The sequence below is a fragment of the Hemicordylus capensis genome, chromosome 4 (genome assembly GCF_027244095.1).
Source record: "Hemicordylus capensis ecotype Gifberg chromosome 4, rHemCap1.1.pri, whole genome shotgun sequence".
In the NCBI taxonomy this organism is placed as follows: Eukaryota; Metazoa; Chordata; class Lepidosauria; order Squamata; family Cordylidae; genus Hemicordylus; species Hemicordylus capensis.
The window spans coordinates 77,625,709-77,645,213 of NC_069660.1; the positions used below are offsets into that span (position 1 = coordinate 77,625,709).

General features: G+C 44.1%; 1 protein-coding gene across 1 annotated transcript in view; it reads right to left on the reverse strand.

The window, feature by feature from the left end:
* MAPK13 (mitogen-activated protein kinase 13) overlaps positions 1-12,189 on the reverse strand; it is a 50,455-nt gene extending 38,266 nt beyond the window's left edge. Inside the window, exon 1 of the mRNA XM_053248599.1 lies at positions 11,849-12,189. Coding sequence (XP_053104574.1) covers positions 11,849-11,967 — 119 coding nt within the window. The 5' untranslated portion in view covers positions 11,968-12,189. The remainder of the gene's footprint in view (positions 1-11,848) is intronic.
* Positions 12,190-19,505: the final 7,316 nt, after the last annotated feature.

Genomic DNA, 19,505 nt, shown 5'->3' on the forward strand with positions numbered 1-19,505 from the left:
TACCTTTTTGTAATGGAGCATGTTTTGGATATTGCCCCATTCACTATTATTTTTGCTTTCTGCTTCTGATAGATACTTTGAATCCAAGAAATAAAATTTGGTCCACATTTCATCTTTTCCAACACCATAAACATTAATTGTCATTCCAAATTATCAAAGGCCATCTCAGCATCAAGAAAGACCATCACTGCTTCATTTCCCCCTGAAGTAATATTGTCAATGGCATTCAGAATATATCTTAAATTATCTTTCATGTGTCTCTTTTGAACAAATCCAGTCTGATCAGAGTCTATTATGTCTACTAAAAATCTCTTCAATCTTGTCGCCAAAATGGCTGCAAAAAGTTTATAGTCCACATTCAGTAATGAGATAGGTCTGTAAGATTCAGGACATGATGGATCCTGTCCCTCTTTGAAAATCAATGTAATATTAGATTCTTTCCATGTGGCAGGTATACTGTGACAATGTTGTATTTCATTCATCATCTGGGTTAATAGTTTAACCAGTATATCTTGAAAGGACTTGTAATACAAAGCCGAGAACCTATCCGGACCAGGCAACTTTTTCAGCTTTAGTCCTTGTATCACCTCTCTAGTTTCTTCCTCTGTAATTGGTTTATTTAACATTCTCTTTGTTGCTCTATAAACTCTTTAATTTGTACATTGTCTAAATATTGCTTGATCTTGTCCTTGTTTGGGGATTTAGTTTCATATAATCAAGAGTAATACTCCACAAATTGTTCCATCATCTCATCCATTGTCAAAATAAATTCCTTGCCATTCCATATTGAAATAATAATCCTCTTCTCTTGCTCTTTTCTCAGTTGATATGACAGTAATTTGTCTAGTTTATTGTCCTTCTCAAAATATCTCTGTTTGGTAAAGTTCGTTCTTTTATAAGTCTCTTTGGCACCCATTAAATATACTTGTTTACGCAGTTCTTTCATATTTTGTAAAATCTCTTCTTTAGGATTTTGTTGATGTTTCCGTTCAAGCTGTTATAATTCATTTATTAGTGTTTCTTTCTGCTTTTGCTGAGCTTTATTTCTGTTTGAAATCAATGAGACCAAAAATCATCTCATAAAGGCTTTACGCGTATCCCATACTGAAAATAACCAGACATCTTCCACCATGTTAGTTTGAAAAAAGTTTTCTAATTCAAGTTGGCATTTCTGTTTAATTTCTCCTTGTAATATCAAACTGTTATTTAGTTTTAATGTGCCTGGGTCTGTCTGGATATGGGGAGACAGGGAGTGTATCCACTGATTATGGGGCAGCTATTCCAGTGTGCAGCAGGGAAGCAACCTGCCTAGAGAGCAGGGGGCTGTTGGTTCAAATCCCCACTGGTGTGTTTCCCAGAATATGGGAAACTCCTATATCGGGCAGCAGCGTTATAGGAATGTGCTGAAAGGCATAATCTCATACTGCACGGGAGAAGGCAATGGTAAACCACTGCTGTAGTCTACCAAGAAAACCACATGGCTCTGTGGTTGCCAGGAGTCAACACTGACTCGATGGCACAACTTTTCCTTTCCTTTATTCCAGTGGTGGTGGGGAAAAGAAGTAGTAGTAACGTTGATGGTTCAGCAGACTGTTGCAGGGGAAGGGAAATCAGAAACTTAATTGCTGTTTCCCCTTCTGGCTGTCCTGCCATCTCTTTGACCTTGGAAAGCATTGCCAACCACCCACACAGCCTCACCTTGCTCTTTTGTAATGCCAGGTCAGTCCAGAATAAACCTGAAATAATCCATGATCTGATTCTGGATGAAGGGGCTGACTTGGTATGTATTGCAGAGACTTGGTTGGGGGATGCTGGTGGTACCATCTAGTTCCAGCTTCTTCCTCCAGGGTACTCTGTTGAGGAGCAGGTGAGGGGACATGGATGGGGGAGGTGGAGTGGCTGTGGTAAGTAAGAACAACATCTCCTTGCCAGGATCCCTGTCGAAGAGTCTGACCATATTGAATGTGTGTACTTAAGTTTGAGGACCAAGGATAGACTAGGACTTCTGTTGGTGTACCGATCACCCCGCTGCCCAACAGAGTCCCTAACTGAGCTTGGTCTCGGGCTTGGCGTTGGAGTCTCCTAGGCTGCTGCTGGTGGGGTACTTCAATGTTCACTTTTGGACCAATTTGTCAGCATGGCTCAGGAGTTCATAGTGGCCATGAAAACTATGGGCCTCTCCCAAGTGGTCTCGGGACTGACACATATTGCTGGTCACACACGATCTGGTCTTTCACTCTGAAAAGGGTGGTGTTCCGTAAGTGGGGACTCCTGTGATTTCCCCATTGTCATGGATTGACCACCATCTGGTTACGGTGGGACTGACAACCATATCCCACCTCTGCAGGGGCAAAGGGCCTATTAGGATGGTTCGCCCGAGGTTATTGGATCCAATAGGATTCCAAAAAGCCTTGGAGGGATTTACTGTTGGCTCTGCTGGTGACCCTGTTGACACTCTGGTGGAGAACTGAACAACCAACTCACTAGGGCAGTGGACACGAACACTCCTAGTCCTCTCTGACCCATTTCAAAACTGGCCCCTTGGTATATGAAAGAACTATGGGGGCTGAAGTGGTGAGGCAGACGACTAGAGCGCAAGTGGAGAAAGACTTGACTCGAATCTGACAGACTATTACATAAAGTGCATTTGAAGATCTGTGCTCAGGCGATACGTGCAGCAAAGAAGCAATTCTTTTGCATCTGTATCGCATCCACAAATTCACGTCAAGTGGAGTTATTCAGGGTTGTGAAGGGGTAGTGTGTGCCCCTTCACTCTTGAATCAGTACTTGGAACCAACAGTTACTCTCTGTGATGTTTTAAATTAGGTTTTTGTGGACAAAATCTCTCATATTCGGGCTGACTTAGATTCAAACTCCACAATTGTTACAATGTCTGATGCTGAGGTGTATGAAGAGAGCTGGTCTTGTGGTAGCAAGCATTATTTGTCCTCTTCGCAAAGCATATGCCCTAGTTGCATAAGAAAGGGAGACTAGAAGTATGAGCACTGTAAGATATTGAGCACTGTAAGATATCCTCAGCGGATGGAGCTACTCTGGGAAGAGCATCTAGGTTCCAAGTTCCCTCCCTGGCATCTCCAAGTTAGGGCAGAGAGATTCCTGACTGCAACCTTGGAGAAGCCGCTGCCAGTCTGTGAAGACAATACTAAGCTAGATGGACCTATGGTCTGACTCAGTATATGGCAGCTTCCTATGATACTATGAGGTGTCCAGCAGCTCCTCTTATGTAATGACCCTGGAACAGTTTCAGTTTGTGACTCCTGAGTATGTGGACAAGCTGCTTGGAATGGTGGAGCCAGGGACGTAGGGTCCATTGGACAAGGGGGGCAATTGTCCCCAGGCCCAGAGGGTCAAGGGGCCCCACAAGGCTCTATGGACCCGTGGCCAGGGTGTGACATTGCCCCCCCCAACTTTTCTCCCCTCCCTCACCCGCTGCGTGATGCCTAATCATGGCCAGCAAGATTTCTCTCTTTTTTCAGGCAGCAGGACTGCTGAGAAAGGAAAGGGTTAAACCAGCCCAGCAGCAGCCATCTTTGATTGGTCCTCCTTGAGTTGTGTTCCTCCCCTGCTTGACAATTCAATGCAGAATTGGCGATGGAGCAGGAAGGAAGCGTGGCCACAAGGAGAGCTGGAAAGGAAAGTCAAACAAACAACTCTTATCTGGGTTTTTTTCCCTGTGAATGTGGTTTCTTCCCTCAGAAACCAATGTGTGTTTTTCTCCTTCCCACATTCATGAACTGTGTGTGTGAGAGCAAGAGAAAGAGAGATTAAGAGATCCCATCACCAACTGAAAGCTTCCCTTGGTGTGTCTCTCCCCTATCTCTAAGCCCTTGTTTGTGCTTGTGTGAGAAATCTTTAACTTTTAAAAAATGATTTTGATTGAGTTCTTCCCAGTAAGTGTCCTGATCAATGTGATCTTCCCATAGGAATTTGCAGCGAGTAGGGTGGAGTTTATTAGGTGGCCGGTGGTGGTAGTTAAATATATATTCAGTTTTTCAATTGAATATATAGTCAAAATTTTATACATAGCACAGAGATAGATAGATAGATAGATAGATAGATAGATAGATAGATAGATAGATAGATAGATAGATAGATATTAGACTTTAAAAAATCTCACTCTCAGAAGTATTCATTATTTTCTTTTTTTCTTTTTAAAATAATATTTAATACGAAAAGAAAAAGAAATAATATGATTACATTATCTCTTGAACTTCCAACAGTTACATATGACAGTCCAGGATTCCACCTGACTTTCAGAGCCAGGAATCAGTCAGATATAGTTTGGCTCCAGCATCCTACCTCGCTGTCTTGGAGGTGCCCCCTCTTAGAAGACTTTTTACCCTGGCAAGATGCAATGTCCTGCCTTCAGCCCTCTTAGAGGGCCAATATAGAGGGATTCCCTATGGGGAGAGGCTTTGCCCATGTGGTGAGGGTCAAGTGGAAACAGTCACCCATGTGCTATTGGAATGTTTGTTCTACAGAGACCTGCGCCGGGATCTCATTTACCCCTTGATAGCTAAATGCCCAGGTCTTGATTCTCCTCAGATGACTGACATGCTGTTGGAAGGAAGCAATTCCTGCGCTACCAGACAGGTAGCTAAATTTTGCAGTGCAGCCCTCCGTTTGCGGAAGAACTTAATAACTGGAAAATAGGCGATGGATCTAAGGCCAGAGCAACTTGTAGCTATAATGTGGCTAGCTGCAAGTGGGCATGCAGGTAAACATACATAGCATCACATTGCATGGCTGAAACAAGTACGCAGTCTGGAGTGCTTCTGGATCTGAACTTAAGAACACAAGAACATAAGAAGAGCCCTGCTGGATCAGGCCCAAGGCCCATCTAGTCCAGCATCCTGTTTCACACAGTGGCCCATCAGATGCTGCTGGAAGCCACAGGCAGGTGTTGAGGGCATGCCCTCTCTCCTGCTGTTACTTGCCTGCAGCTGGTACTCAGAGGCATCCTGCCTTTGAGGCTGGAGGTGGCCCACAGCCCTCCGACTAGTAGCTGTTGATAGACTTCTCCTCCCTGGTTGAGGCACTGGCCGGAGGTGTTTTTTATCAGCTTCGGCTGATACGCCAGCTGCGTCCATTTCTTGAGATGAATGACCTCAGAATGGTGGCACATATGGTGGTAACCTCCAGGCTGGACTACTGCAATGTCCTCTATGTGGAGCTGCCATTGTATGTAGTACAGAAACTGCAGTTGGTCCAGAATGTGGCGGCCAGGTTAGTCTGTAGGTCATCTAGGAGAGACCATATTACTCCTGTGTTGAAAGAGCTATACTGGCTGCTAAGTTTCCAGACAAAATACAAGGTGCTGGTTATTACCTATAAAGCCCTAAACAGCTTAGGCCCTGGGTATTTAAGAGAATGTCTTCTTCAGCATGAGCCCCATTGCCCGTTAAGATCATTTGGAGATGTTCGTCTGTGGTTGCCACCAGCTTGGGGACTGACCTTCTCTGTTACTACTCCTGGGCTTTGGAATGCGCTCCCTGTTGCAATACGAGCCTCCCCATCTCTGACAACTTTTTAAAAGGCACTGAAGACATATTTATTCACCCAGGTTTTTAATTGGATTTTTGGTTTTAGTACTTTTAATGTTGTGTTTTTAATTAGTTTAATGTTTAAATGAATAATTGTTTAATTGATTTTAATGTTTAAATGATTTTAATTGTAAACCACCCAGAGATGCAAGTTTTGGGTGGTATAGAAATATGTTAAATAAAAATAAATAAATTGTAGCTTTATGTATCACAGTCGGCTCCTGACCACGAGGGTGCTGAAGATTAGTATTTATTTATTTATTTATTTATTATTAAAACTTTTATACCGCCCTTCCAAAAGGCTCAGGGTGGTTTACATTAAAACATCATTAAAATCAGTTAATTAAAACAGAAATTATAAAAGCATAAAACAATGATTAACAATTAAAAACATCATAGAACAAAAATTAAATAATCAGAACAATTTAAAAACAAGTTTTAAAAAGCTGAGAAAGCCTGGTTGAAGAGATGTGTTTTCAGAAATTTAAAAAAAACTGCCAGAGATGGGGAGGATCGTATCTCAGCAGGGAGCGCATTCCACAATCTCGGGGCAGCAGCCGAGAAGGAGGTCTCTGTGTAGCCACCAAACGAGTTGGCGGCAACTGGAGACGGACCTCCTCAAGTGACCTCAATGGGCGGTGGGGCTCATAGCAATGATGACACTCTCTTAAATACCCAGGGCCCAAGCCATTTAGGGCTTTATAAGTTATAACTAGCACTTTGTATTTTGCCCGGAAACCTATTGGCAGCCAGTGTAGCTCCATCAACAAAGGAGTCATGTAGTCTCTCCGAGATGACCCAGAGACCAACCTGGCCACCGCATTCTGAACCAACTGAAGTTTCCAGACTATGTACAAAGGCAGCCCCACGTAGAGCGCATTACAAAAGTCAAGTCTGGAGGTTACCAACAAATGTACCACTGTTTTGTGGTCATTGATCTCAAGAAACGGGCGCAGCTGGCATATCAGCCGAAGCTGATAGAAAGCACCCCTAGCCACTGCCTCAACCTGAGAAACCAGAGAGAGACGTTGATCCAGAAGTACTCCCAGACTGTGAACCTGTTCCTTTTGGGGAAGTGTGACCCCGTCTAGAACAGGTAGATCAAGATCGTCTCTAGAGTTCTGACCCCGCACAATAAGTACCTCCATCTTATCTGGATTCAGTTTCAGTTTATTCTCCCTCATCCAGCCCATTACTGCTTCCAGGCAAGCATTCAGGGAGGATATGCCAACTCCTGAAGAAGTTGACATGGAGAAGTAGATTTGGGTGTCATCAGCATACTGGTAACACCCAGCTCCAAATCCCCTGATGATCTCTCCCAGCGGTTTCATGTAGATGTTAAAAAGCATTGGAGAGAGTATGGAGCCTTGGGGGACACCATACTTAAGCTCAGATTTTAAAGAGCAACAATCTCCAATTGACATCATCTGGAATCTGTCCGAGAGGTAGGAGCGGAACCACTGTAAAACAGTGCCTCCCACCCCCAACACCCTCAGACGTTCCATAAGGATACTATGGTCAATAGTATCGAAAGCTGCCGAGAGATCCAAGAGGACCAACAGAGTCACACTTCCTCTGACAATTCCCAATTGGAGATCATCCATCAGGCCAACCAAGGCAGTCTCCACCCCATAGCCCACCCGAAAACCAGTTTGAAATCAGTCTAGATAATCAGTTTCCTCCAAGACTGCCTGGAGCTGAGAGGCCACCACCCTCTCAATTACCTTGCCCAGCCATGGGAGATTGGAAACAGGCCTATAATTGCTCAACTCTGAGGAATCTAACGCAGGCTTCTTTAGAAGAGGTCTAATAATTGCCTCCTTAAGACAAGAAGGCATCCTGCCCTCTCTCAGAGAAGCATTTATGATTTCTACCAGGCCACCTACAACAGCCTCCCTGCTAGATCGAACATGCCATGTTGGACAAAGGTCAAGAGAACAAATGGTAGGCCTCACCACTCCAAGCAGCTTGTCCACATCATCAGGAGTCACAAACTGAAATTGATCCAGTTGAATTGTTTAAGAGGAGTTGTCGGGCATCTCCAGTTCAGACATCAAATTAATTGTGGAGTCTCCATTTAAGTCGGCCCGAATCCGAGAGATTTTGTCTGCGAAAAATTCATTAAACACATCACAGCGGGTAACTGATGCTCCCAAATTCAAGGGAGAGGGGGCAGATACTAGTCCCCTCACAACCCTGAACAATTCAGCCGGACGTGAACTCGCAGAGGCAATACGGGCAGAAAATAACCTCTTCTTTGCCGCACGTATCGCCTGAGCATAGATCTTTAAATATGCTCCATGTCGTAATCTGTCGGATTCGAGTCGAGTCTTCCTCCACTTGTGCTCCAGTCGCCTACCTTGCTGCTTCAGCTCCCGTAGATCTTCCGTATACCAAGGGGCCAATTTTGAAGCAGGTCGGAGGGGACGCTTAGGAGCAATCGTGTCTACTGCCCTGGTGAGCAAGTTGTTCCAATTCTCAACCAGGGCATCAACAGGATCACCAGCAAAGCCAACATTGAATCCCTCTAAGGCTTCTTGGAATCCTACCAGATCCAGTAACCTCTTCAGGCGGACTAATCTAATAGGCCCCTCGCCCCTGCGGGGGGCAAGAGAAAGGGAGTCTAGCAGCAATAGTTGCTTGTGCATCATCATTTTTGTAACTCCACAGAGGTTCCTATTCCTTCTTAGCCTAGCAACTCAAACGGTCCTTTGTACAACTGGATCTAGCATGTCAAGACTCCATGTGCAGTCCTTGTATATCTGCTGGCTACAATTGTGGCCTTCTTCCAGATGGGAATTCATGGTTGATAGTAGTATTAATGGATGATAGCTAAGATGATCACGGCATATTTGTCTAGAGTACTATATACCTATATGCAGATTATTGGAAGCAGCCCAATGAATGATGGGGCCTGGGGAAGCATATATTCTATTCATGACATATTTTGTTACAGGTGTCTTCTAAATTAGAAGTGGGCAAACTTCAGACTTTGGGAGTTTGTTCTTTCCTAAAAATCAGAGTTCTACCAGCTGAATATGTAAACCAGGGGTAGCAACCTTGGCACTCCAGCTGTGGTAGCTGTTGAACTACAACTCTCATCATCCCCAGCCACAATAACAGATACAAAATGGTCAGTCAAGTGTGGAGCCAGTTACTACTATACTTCATAAGCCTACACTGGGACAACCGGCATATACAAATAAGAATCTACATTTGAGTTACTACAGATAAGGAATCCGAAGACAAAATTCTAAAACTTGTCAGCATAACTGCACAAAGATCTGATCAAAGGCAACCAATGAATACTCATATTTACAAGTGAGGAACACAAAGGCTGAATGACAAGCAACTGGCAGAAGACCAGCCATGGCAGAGCACTTTACTTGCAGTTTTGCTGTTGGGACTGGGAGTCAAAACTCCTTGCAATCCTCCAGAGATCTACCAGTAGATCCTGATCTGCCTTCCACCGGCCCCTGATCTAAAACATTCAGACACAGCCACTTACACAGTGGTGCTCTAACCCCTGGACTTCTGGGCTGAAATCCAGTGCCTCCACACTCCCTGGGCGCGCGCCCCCCCCCAATCTGTCCCAGGAGGTGTGCTCGCCCCTGGCCCGCACTGTGCCAGGTAGTCAAGTATGATTATGACCTGTGCCAGATGTTTTAGAGACAGAGAGGGGAGTAGGGAGAGACATATGTGGGATGGGTATATGTTAAGTTGCATGTTGAAATGTTTCTGCTAATGCATATTTGCATAAATATATCTGTTTTATATTCCTACATACTTGTGAGACCAGTTGCTGCTTGTATTCATTCAATTTCTATACCGCCCTTCCAAAAATGGCTCAGGGAAATAAATAACACAGAGAAAATAATTACACAGAGAAATAAATAAATAAGATGGATCCCTGTCCTATAGGGCTCCCAACCTATAAAGAAACATAAGACAGACACCAGCAACAGTCACTGGAGGTACTGTGCTGTGGGTGGAGAGGGCCAGTTACTCTCCCCCTGCTAAATAAAAGAGAATCACCACATTAAAAGGTGCTTCTTTGCCAAGTCAGCAGGGAGTGTTCTTGTACACCCTCAAGAACTCATGGGTTAAAAATACTGTGTGTGCCACAGTGTGTGTGTGTGCGCATGGGGTGTGTGTGATGCTTAGCTTGCAGCCGGAGGGATGGGGGCTCCAGCAGAGGCGGGGGGCCTTCAAAGACCTTTCGGTCCAGACTCCAGGTGCCCCTCTGCACTCACACATCCGCGAGATAGCCTGCTGGGATCAATGCATACCCTCCAAAATTTCATTGGGACATGTCTGTGAATGAATAGAGGGTGTGACCAAGCAAACTGTGAGGCATGGTGTATAATAGTGAATACAAGCATGCCAGAATTGGAAAGGCAGTCTTAAAGTGCATGCAGAGCACATTATTCCAGATTACTAGTTCAGATGAGCCAAGTCCATACCCACCAACATTTCATCCACGACAATAAGGAAACACTTGTAACAACCAATTGTCTTAACAAGGATTACTGCCCAGACCCTTCACCCACTAATATATTGCTGAAGACAGGATTCCACCCGATATATGCTGTGCTTTGCATAGTACCTTAAATGTTATGCACTCATTTACATGCAGATACTCTAGAGGCAAGATGCATCTACCCACACACGTGGAGATTTAATTTATAGAGACTCTGGGGAGGGAGCTGAATATTGAAGAATGACTCTAGCCACAAACATGGGGGAAGTGGGGCTGACCTGCCATCCCCAAGAGAGAACAGATCGAGGAAAGATAGGGACAGTGATTTACGAGGGACAGATTCCAGAAAATCCTGGACAATCCTGGCAAATAGGGGACATTTGGAACCTATGTAAGTAGGCCATTGATCTGACCAAAAATGGTTACTAATATTTTGAACTTGCTTCTAAGCATCACAAACCCAGTGCCCCCTTAAAAAGCCCTTCTTTGCTTCCTAAAAAAAATTAAAACAAAAGTGTCTTGGGGCACAGTTGTCATTTAAAAACTAATAAACTTATTGTAGCATAAGCCTTCGTAGACTACAGCCCACCTTATCAGATGCATGAAATGTGTACAGTATAAGTGTGCATATCAACCAACAAACTACTTTTTTTTTTTTTTTTAGTGCTTCATTTTGCTACAACAGGTTTACAGGGGCACCCTTCTGGAAACATTTGTGTGGCTTTTTTGAAATCTTTGAAAAACTATAAACCATGGCTCCAAGGTATGAAGCAGGCATATTGCAAATCTCTCTGACCATCGGGTAGAACATTTCTGTGAATGCTGAAAACAAGGCTCATTTGAGGAGATGTTATGTATCTCCTTAGAATCCATGGACTATGGGCCAAATTGTAAGATCTTTTTATAAGGGTGTAAATATGGATTAACTTAAATCAGTAAATGCATGGCAGTTGTTTTATACCTGTCAAACAGGGTATAAAATATTGTATGCATTGACTTTTATCTCAGGAGCCTTTCACACATTATGCGAGGGTGTGCCACTGAAGGTAGACTCAACAGATCTGGTTCTCTACATGATACATGAGTTTCCAAACACATGTTTGTCTTAGTCAGCTTTTAAGTTTTTAGGTGTGTACTTCAAACATCTTTTGAGTCCACCCAAAACATGCAACATGGGAACAGGCTGCCTTTCCACACATCTTTATTGACATACCAGATGTTGCCATTGTCCTACTCTAGGTTGTAGGGAGAAAATGCCAGCATTCCAGTTGTGATCGATTATTTTGAAATTAGTCCACTGGAAACAGAACTGTGCCTTCCTGTTGGAGAACGTGCTGACTGCCTACATATTTTATGGCCATCAATCGGAATATGTATTGACTGACTAAATACCTGGCAGTACAAACAATATTGAGATTGTCTTCCTCCTATCTGGGGGGAGAAAAACATGAACAAAAAACTACAGTGTTTTTGATTTGCTCTGTTTAAAAATCAAGGTGCTGAACATCTGAAATAGGACACAAGGGACTTGATAGGAAGAAGACCAATGGAAAATTAAGGAAGACTCCACACAAGAATAGCACATTACAGCAGATCAGTTGACGCTTAGAATGACGCAATGGCAAGAAGAAAACAAAGCACCTTTACCAAAAATGCAAATATCTTTCTGCCCGTAATGGCGGAGAATGAAGAGGTAACCTCCCCTTGACTTCTCCTAAGAACCCAGACTTCCACCATTCCATACCTCAGTCTTCTTCCCCCTCCACAATTTGCCAAGGCTACTGGGATGAATAAAGCCACTCACCAGACAGAGCCATAGGCCCCAGATCCCACTGGGATGATGGAAGTGTATCTCCTAGGAAGCTCCCAGACTATTTTGTTTACTTCTTGCCTGTAGAAGATCTTTCTCCTGGTGAAGCTCATCTCCTGTGTGTCTGGAGTGTAACCCTCCAGCGCACAGGGGTCCAGAGAGGTTCAGGGCCGAACCCGGATATTTGTTTTCTCCAGTCTCCTTAAGTAAGTGTCTGTAGATTTCCTTCTAAACTGCTCTGTGCACAATGAAACATGCCCCTCCTCCCTCTGCCCACACATCAGCCCAGGACGGAGCTCTCAGGTTTCAGGTTAGACACTCCTCCTACAGGTACCTTCAAAGAACACACCTTTTCTGTATAAGAAGGTAAGAAGCAGCAGCAGACATGCCTGGCTGGTACAGAACAGGGAGTTTTATTGCTAGGACTAGCCCTAGTAATTCTACACATCACTGTTCTCAAGAAACTTGCAATAGAAGGAGAAAGAGAAATCTCATTTGTGGCCACACTTCTTCCTTGAAAAATTCCCAATGCAGCTATTTCTGGAGGAATAGTCATGTTAGACTGTTACAGAAAAACAAAAACAAAGACACAGTCTTGTGGAAGCAAATGCTAATACTAGTCTTGAAGACTAGTAATTTGTGGGGTTAGGGGTCCTAGGGCAAGCCTGCCTCCACTCACAGTGTGCTAAATTTTCTCTGTTCTCCTCTACCTTTTTCACAGATAAGTAGAAGAGCTCCAGGCTGCAAGCTGCCTGTCCCCACTACTTTTTTGTGTGCCCCCCACCAAAACAAACTTTTAAATGGCTACAGGTCTGCTAGCACATGTTAAGCTTTTGAAGACTAAAGCCTACTTCATCAGAAGCATGAAGTGCAATGCTCAGTAGGCAGTTATATATTAAAATGGATATTGAGAAAAACATTGTAACAGCAGTCAGATGACCAAGAAACACAGAAGGCTTTTGCTTGACTCAGTTATGGTAAGTATGAGGAACCAAGGCACAGTATGTACCTTGTACAGTGTCCACAGAAGGGCACTGGCAAGCCCCACCCTCCCATACCAATGCACTGTGTAACCCCACCACCAGACAAATGCTGTGCTTATTACCACTGTGCAGGAAAGGCTATCTAGGATAACAGTGGGGAGCGGCTTGCTGGCCTCTTCCCGTGGATGTTGTTCCTGGGTACAGTGTCTACACTGCCACACCAGTCAGTGTAGACCAGCCTGCCCATAATAAGGCCTGGGGCCAGATCCAGCCAATGGGGACTTTTTTGCTGGCTCATAGGTAGGAATACTCTGCAACAACAGCACCTTAGGAAGACAGACAGTCAGTCACCCTTTGGGTCAGTTCCAAAGTTTAGTTTTCTGGCCATTATCTCTAGTTAAAATTGTGGGTCCTTTAACAAATGGAGAAGATCCATGACTAATTAATCATTGCTTTCGTTAAAATTTTTAATAAATAATTTTAATGTGCTGAAAATGGTCTTTGGCCCCCAAATACCATGTCAGGTTGGTTCTGGCCCACCAGGGCATTTTAGGTGTGCACCCTTGGTGTAGACAATACTGAGCTAGATGGCTTGGTATAAGGCAGTTTTCTATGTAAGCTTTAGTAGGAAAAATACCTTTAGAACAATAGGAAGGTCACAGGTCTGATGGCTTAAAAGGTAAATCAGATTACAAAGCATAAAGGAATTATTTATGTTAACTGGATTACAAATAGTCTACTCAAAAGGGATCTTTCAGAGAGAAGGATTTTGACATTTTGAAAGCAGATACGGAATTCTTCCATTGGGATTTAATCATATTTAGCAATTAGCATGAAAACACCGCTGTGAATGAGTGAACCTCTGCAGATGTACAGGCATTTGCAGAAGTAGTTACAACTATAAACATCTATCTATCTATCTATTTCTCCTAGGTGTACCTGTCGCTAATCCCGTGTGTGGCAGCTCTCGCGAGGGTTCGCAAACCTGATTGGGCAGTGGGGATTCCATATGCAAATAGGGAGTAGGAGCCTGTGAGCACAGAAGCACTATGGTGATTGGGCAGTGGGGATTGCATATGCAGATAAGGAGGAGGAGCCTGTGATGGTTAAGGTCAGTTGGAATGCAACTGTTACTGGTCAGATGATGTTCTTGATTGTAGAGGAGAGGAATATCTTACCTCTCTATCTCTCTCAGTCAACCACTGCTGCTGTTTGGGGCTACCAAGGCTATGGAGAGGAGAGCTGGTCTTGTGGTAGCAAGCATGACTTGTCCCCATAGCTAAGCAGGGTCTGCCCTGGTTGCATCTGAACGGGAGACTTGATGTGTGAGCACTGCAAGATATTCCTCTCAGGGGATGAAGCCGCTCTGGGAAGAGCAGAAGGTTTCAAGTTCCCTCCCTGGCTTCTCCAAGATAGGGCTGAGAGAAATTCCTGTCTGCAACCTTGGAGAAGCCGCTGCAAGTCTGTGAAGACAATACTGAGCTAGATAGACCAATGGTCTGACTCAGTATATGGCAGGTTCCTATGTTCCTATGTATTGTCAGAGGCAGTCAGGCAAGGGATGGGCCCGGGCCTATCAGCGGTCTGAGGGGAATGAGCGACCATGGTGGTGGTGGCAGCAAGGAATAGCCTGGTCAACCACTGCTGCTGCTCCTGTGGGGAGGAGTGGGAGTGGGGCTCTGGTTGGGAGGTCCCTGGGGATAGGAGGTTGCAGCTTGGCCAACAGGTGCCAGCATCACAGCAACCACAACCAAGAGGTGAGAGGGGTGAAGTGAAGGGATGGAGGAGGAGGAGCAGGGAGTGTGGCTCAGATGAGGGTGGAGAGATCTCTGAGGTGAGGGGGGCTGTGACAGGTGGTTAGGGGAGCAATCAAATACTAGCACGCAGATGCTCTGCGCAGGTTATGCTAGTGCCAGTTAAACCTGGTAGAGACAATGGCCCTATTCATACAAGCCCTTCAGCACTGGTAGAATCTGTGTACAGTGTACACAAGTAAAAGGTCTGTATGCAAGTACTGTAATGCACATTATGAACCATGCATATGAGGGCACCTGTACCCAGGTTTACTTTAAAAATGAACACAGATACAATAATTCACACAACATGTATGTGTGTTCAGACATCTAAATGCAAATACAACATAATGAGGTTGTTCTCACAACCAGCCCTACCCGAATAGGACAGCAGTAGCCCAGGTAGGGTTGGTCATGAGAATTGCTGGGATTGGGATCAATCCCAGTGCTCCTCTGCTGGGTAGCCCAGGTTTTGTACCCAGGCTAGAAGTGAGGTAGATGAGTGGGTGTGTGCCCTCCTACCTCATTGCCCGGTCATGTGAAAGTTCAGGATGACAGTAGCCCGAGCTTCCATAGAGCTGGGCGGAAGGAAGGGCATGACAGTGGGGAATTCCCCAATGCACCGTGCTCCTTGCTCAGTGCATTGTGGGATTCCGGAGGATGCAGCCGGATTTCCCCCATCTTCCTCGCTGCTCGGGCAGCACTCCGTTGTGTTGGTGCGCAGCATGGCAGAGCCGGGAGCAGTGAGGATCGGTGGTGGTGGGGGAGGCAGTTAAACTCACTCCTGCCTTTCCCGACAGGCCCAGCAGCTAAGTTTGTGTGAATGACCTTAATGTCTGAATAGGGCTATTATGGTGCAATGGTCAGAGTGTTAAACTAGCATGAAGGACATCTGGGTTCTAATCCCCACATTCAGCCATGAAGCTCACTGAGTACCATGGACTAATACCTCTCAGGGTACCTTCCGAAAATAAGATGGGGAGAGGTAGAGAAAACAGCCATGTAATAAATAAGGTATAGTAAACATTTCAAAATGGGCAATAGACTGATGTCAGTTCTAACAGACAGCAAATACAAGTGTAATAAAACTCTTCTGCCCCATCACCAGGGATGGCCCTTTCATGAGGTGAGACGAGGTGAGGCAGGGCAGTCACCTCAAGCAGCAAATTATTGGGGCGCCAGCAGCCAGCAGTGCGGTCCTGCCGGAGTGCTCCAGGACAGTGTTCCAGTACTCTTTGCCTTCCCAGAGCTCAGCCAGTCCCCTCTCCAGGAGCCCTGCTTAAGCCCATGTGTGCACGTGCACATGCCCACACCATCGCAGACTGGCCATTTGCTGGCCCCACACAAGCAAGGCGACAAGATGTCCCTGCTGCCACTGCCACCCCCTGCCATCCAAGCAGCACTTCTCTTCCATCTCCTCCTCTTTCCTGTCACAGCCTCCCATCCCCCACCCCCATTTGCTGCTGGCCTGAAAACAAAACAAAAAACAAAAAACAGGAAAGCAGCAGCAGCAATTCTGGAGGTGGCAGAGCACGGCATGCATGCTGCATGTTTCACAGTAGTGGCAGCCATTGTTACCACAAAGGAGAAAGAGAAGAGTGTGTAATGTGCACATGGAATCAAGATGCAGGTGTGCACATGGAATCAAGCAGCAATGGCTATTGACACCACTGATGCTGGGGGAGGGGAGGGAAGCATAGCATAGCATTTGGCACCCTCCCTCAAGCGCAAAGGCAGTCTTAGACCACCACTGACAATCACAGAGGACCCCAGGTGCTATATCTCTCCAGGCAAGGTGCCTTTCTGAAACAGAAGCAGGGAAATGAATGGCAGAAAATGGCCCTGGAAATACATTCCCTAAGAGCTGTACACACATTGCTCTGGATGCCCTGCACAGAATTAGCATACCCCAGAGAAATTTCAGGTATAAATTTCAGAGGAATTTATGCACCCCTTCCCTTGCCCAGTCACACATGTGCTGCTGGGCCAGGTGCAAAAGCAGGGAGCCACATAGATTGGGAAGGAAAGGGACAACAATCAGAACATCTAAAGCTGGTTGCATATCTCAAAACCAGTAGAAGTATAGAGCAATGTTCTTATATATTCAGTAACTAAAGGGGTGGGGTGGGGGGCTACATAATATCCTTAGGACACATACTCCATCTCTCCTTGAGACCCACAGGCCAAGCCAATCTTGTGGCATTCGGGGGGGGGGGGAATCAGTTTCATAGCTATTGAATCAACGTGCTTGTCAGGAGAGAATCCACTTAGAAAGCAGCATTGTTATGTTGATCCCTAGAAGCAAGAATAAAGAGGTGATTTTCCCCACCCCTTATATGACCATAGAATGGGATGGGATGGGATGAGGATATTATCTAATCTAGTTATCTGAAGGTCCTGCAAGAGTATCCACTCACCAGCCTCTCCTCCTAATACCGATAGGGTTAGGGTGGCTTTTGGCTTTTGATGAGAGCAAACACTGAAACCCCAGGCAAGTATATTTTTGTCTGTGGATAAGTGTGCAGTCTTCAGTTTACAGAGCTCATCTTTTGACAGAATAAGTAAATGGCTGATGGTAAGAACAAGACTAGTGAATAGTACAATTGCTTAAAGACTTCAGATGCCAAGCAGTTGTTGGCAGTAGTTAAACACTTGATGCATCTGGCAGACCATATACATGATTTTGTTTTCTTCAGTCATTCTGAATCAATTCCATAGCCCTCACTGAGCATAGCCTATTCAGTGGTTTGTAGATTACACCTTCAGTTATACTCTACACATGTAAAGACATATCTTTCAGAAGCTCCCTTGTAGGATGCGAAGGAGTTCATATATTTCAGTTGAATGATAGCCATAATCTGATGGACAATAGTTAGCTGGGCTTCCTTTATTGGGTAATTGCTTGAGTTGTCATAGGTCAGTGCCATTCCCTTGATTACATGCTGATGGCAAGAGTTTGCAGTTAGGTGGATAGATTAATGCATTAACTCATCATGAGGTTTGGTCACTGCAAGCAACATGTACCTGCAGCTAATAGGCTGTTGCACAGAATGGTGATTACGGACAAGTTTGTCATCCTCAAGGACTGTTTTCATATATCTGCTTCTAAGGGGCATACCTTGTGCTAGAATTTGCATGGCTAGGTTATACATTTTCAGAAGTTGCTGCTAGTGATTTTACAGTTGCCGTCCACATCTTGGGGGCTGATAACCTAACAATCTAAGGCTCTGCTCTGGAGACCTGCTTCTGATAGGCAGCTGTATGCGATTGGAGGTTCTTTAAATACTATGTCACAAACTGGTAGCTTTTCCATCATTGTATTTGTGTATTTGAGGTCTTCTAAAACATACTAAAAATAATCACAACTGCCCTCAGAGTTGTTACGGGTCTTTAGTGTATCATGGAGGATCAGAATATACCAGCTACATATGTCTGTAAGTGTCACATTTGACGTTCAACAAAGAATCCAACTTAGGAAAGAAGATAGTAAAAGAGAATATCCATAAATTCAATATTTAATGTTGTTGCAAAGTTAACTTGAGGCAATTTCCTGAGATCATACTATTCTCTTAAAATTTCACACATGCATTCTCATTTTAACACTTTGTTTGCAATATCCCCTTAAGCCTATTTAATTAAACGTTCTCAAAAAGATCATGCTTCCTGTTCAGTGTCTCTTTCTGGAAGGCAACATATACATAAAGAATGTTGCATATATCAAACAAGTCATGGGGTAAGTATATATAAGGTGGGTTTATTGCAGAATATGCTGAAAAGTTGGACCTACATTGCATATGCAACAAGCTTCTCCCCCACTCTCAAAAAAGTGTGGGACTTTTACCTTTATGAGACAATATTAAATCCTGTCATGTTCCAAGTTCAACTGCTGCTCACCAGGGGATAAAAGAACAATAGGAGAAGGAAAGGCATCTAGCCTGATCAGGTTGTAGAATGATGAAGGCAATTAACAGAGTTCTCTAACAGAGCTTTTTCAGATAGGTAGGCTTCTTATGGAGCAGGGGTTCCCAACCTGTAGTACTCCAGATTTGCTGAACTCCCATCACCCCCAGCTACAGTTTCTACAATATTTATTGTATAGCTAGCCTATATTGGGTGAGTACCCCCCCACCCCCCAAAAAGCTCTTTTAATTTTATATAAACATTCATACAGCAAAACCTTGCCTCCTCGCTACTCAGACATCATGTGAGCATGCAGGCAATGAATTTAGAACTCCACAATTCAAGAACTGCACTTTTCAACACTTCTCACATTTGTTAAGAATTCCACATCAACAGTTTGGATAAAATGGATGAAGAATTACCTCCAAAATTGGCAGAACAATTAAGATAAATGTGTGTGTCCGGTTTTGTTTTTTTTAAATTAGAACTTATTAAAAATGAGAACCTCATAACAATTTAAAATCACAGTCAAGTTAAAAAGCTTGGGTGAAAAAATGTGTCTTTAGGGATTTTTTTAAAAGTTGTCAGAGATGGGGGAGTATGTGTTACACTGTCATTTATTAACCAACTTGTGAAGTGTTGATATAAATTGAATCTCTCTCTTTTTGGAGTAGAGTTGCACTGGCTCTCCAAGAAATTTGGACAAGTCTTCATGGAAGTCCATGTAATAGACTGTCCAGGTAATCCTATTGCAGATTACCACTATGTATTTTAAATTATCTTCTATTTTACATCATAACAAAGATGATTAAAACAATTATTATAACTAACTTGATTAAAACAATAAGCTGAATACAAAGAGGTTTTTTGCATTGCATATTGGTCAGTTCTCAACAAGATGGTGATCTCCTTCAAGAAATGTACAATCCCACAAGTTATTCTGTCTTGTTCATGATAGTCTCCATGAGACTGGAA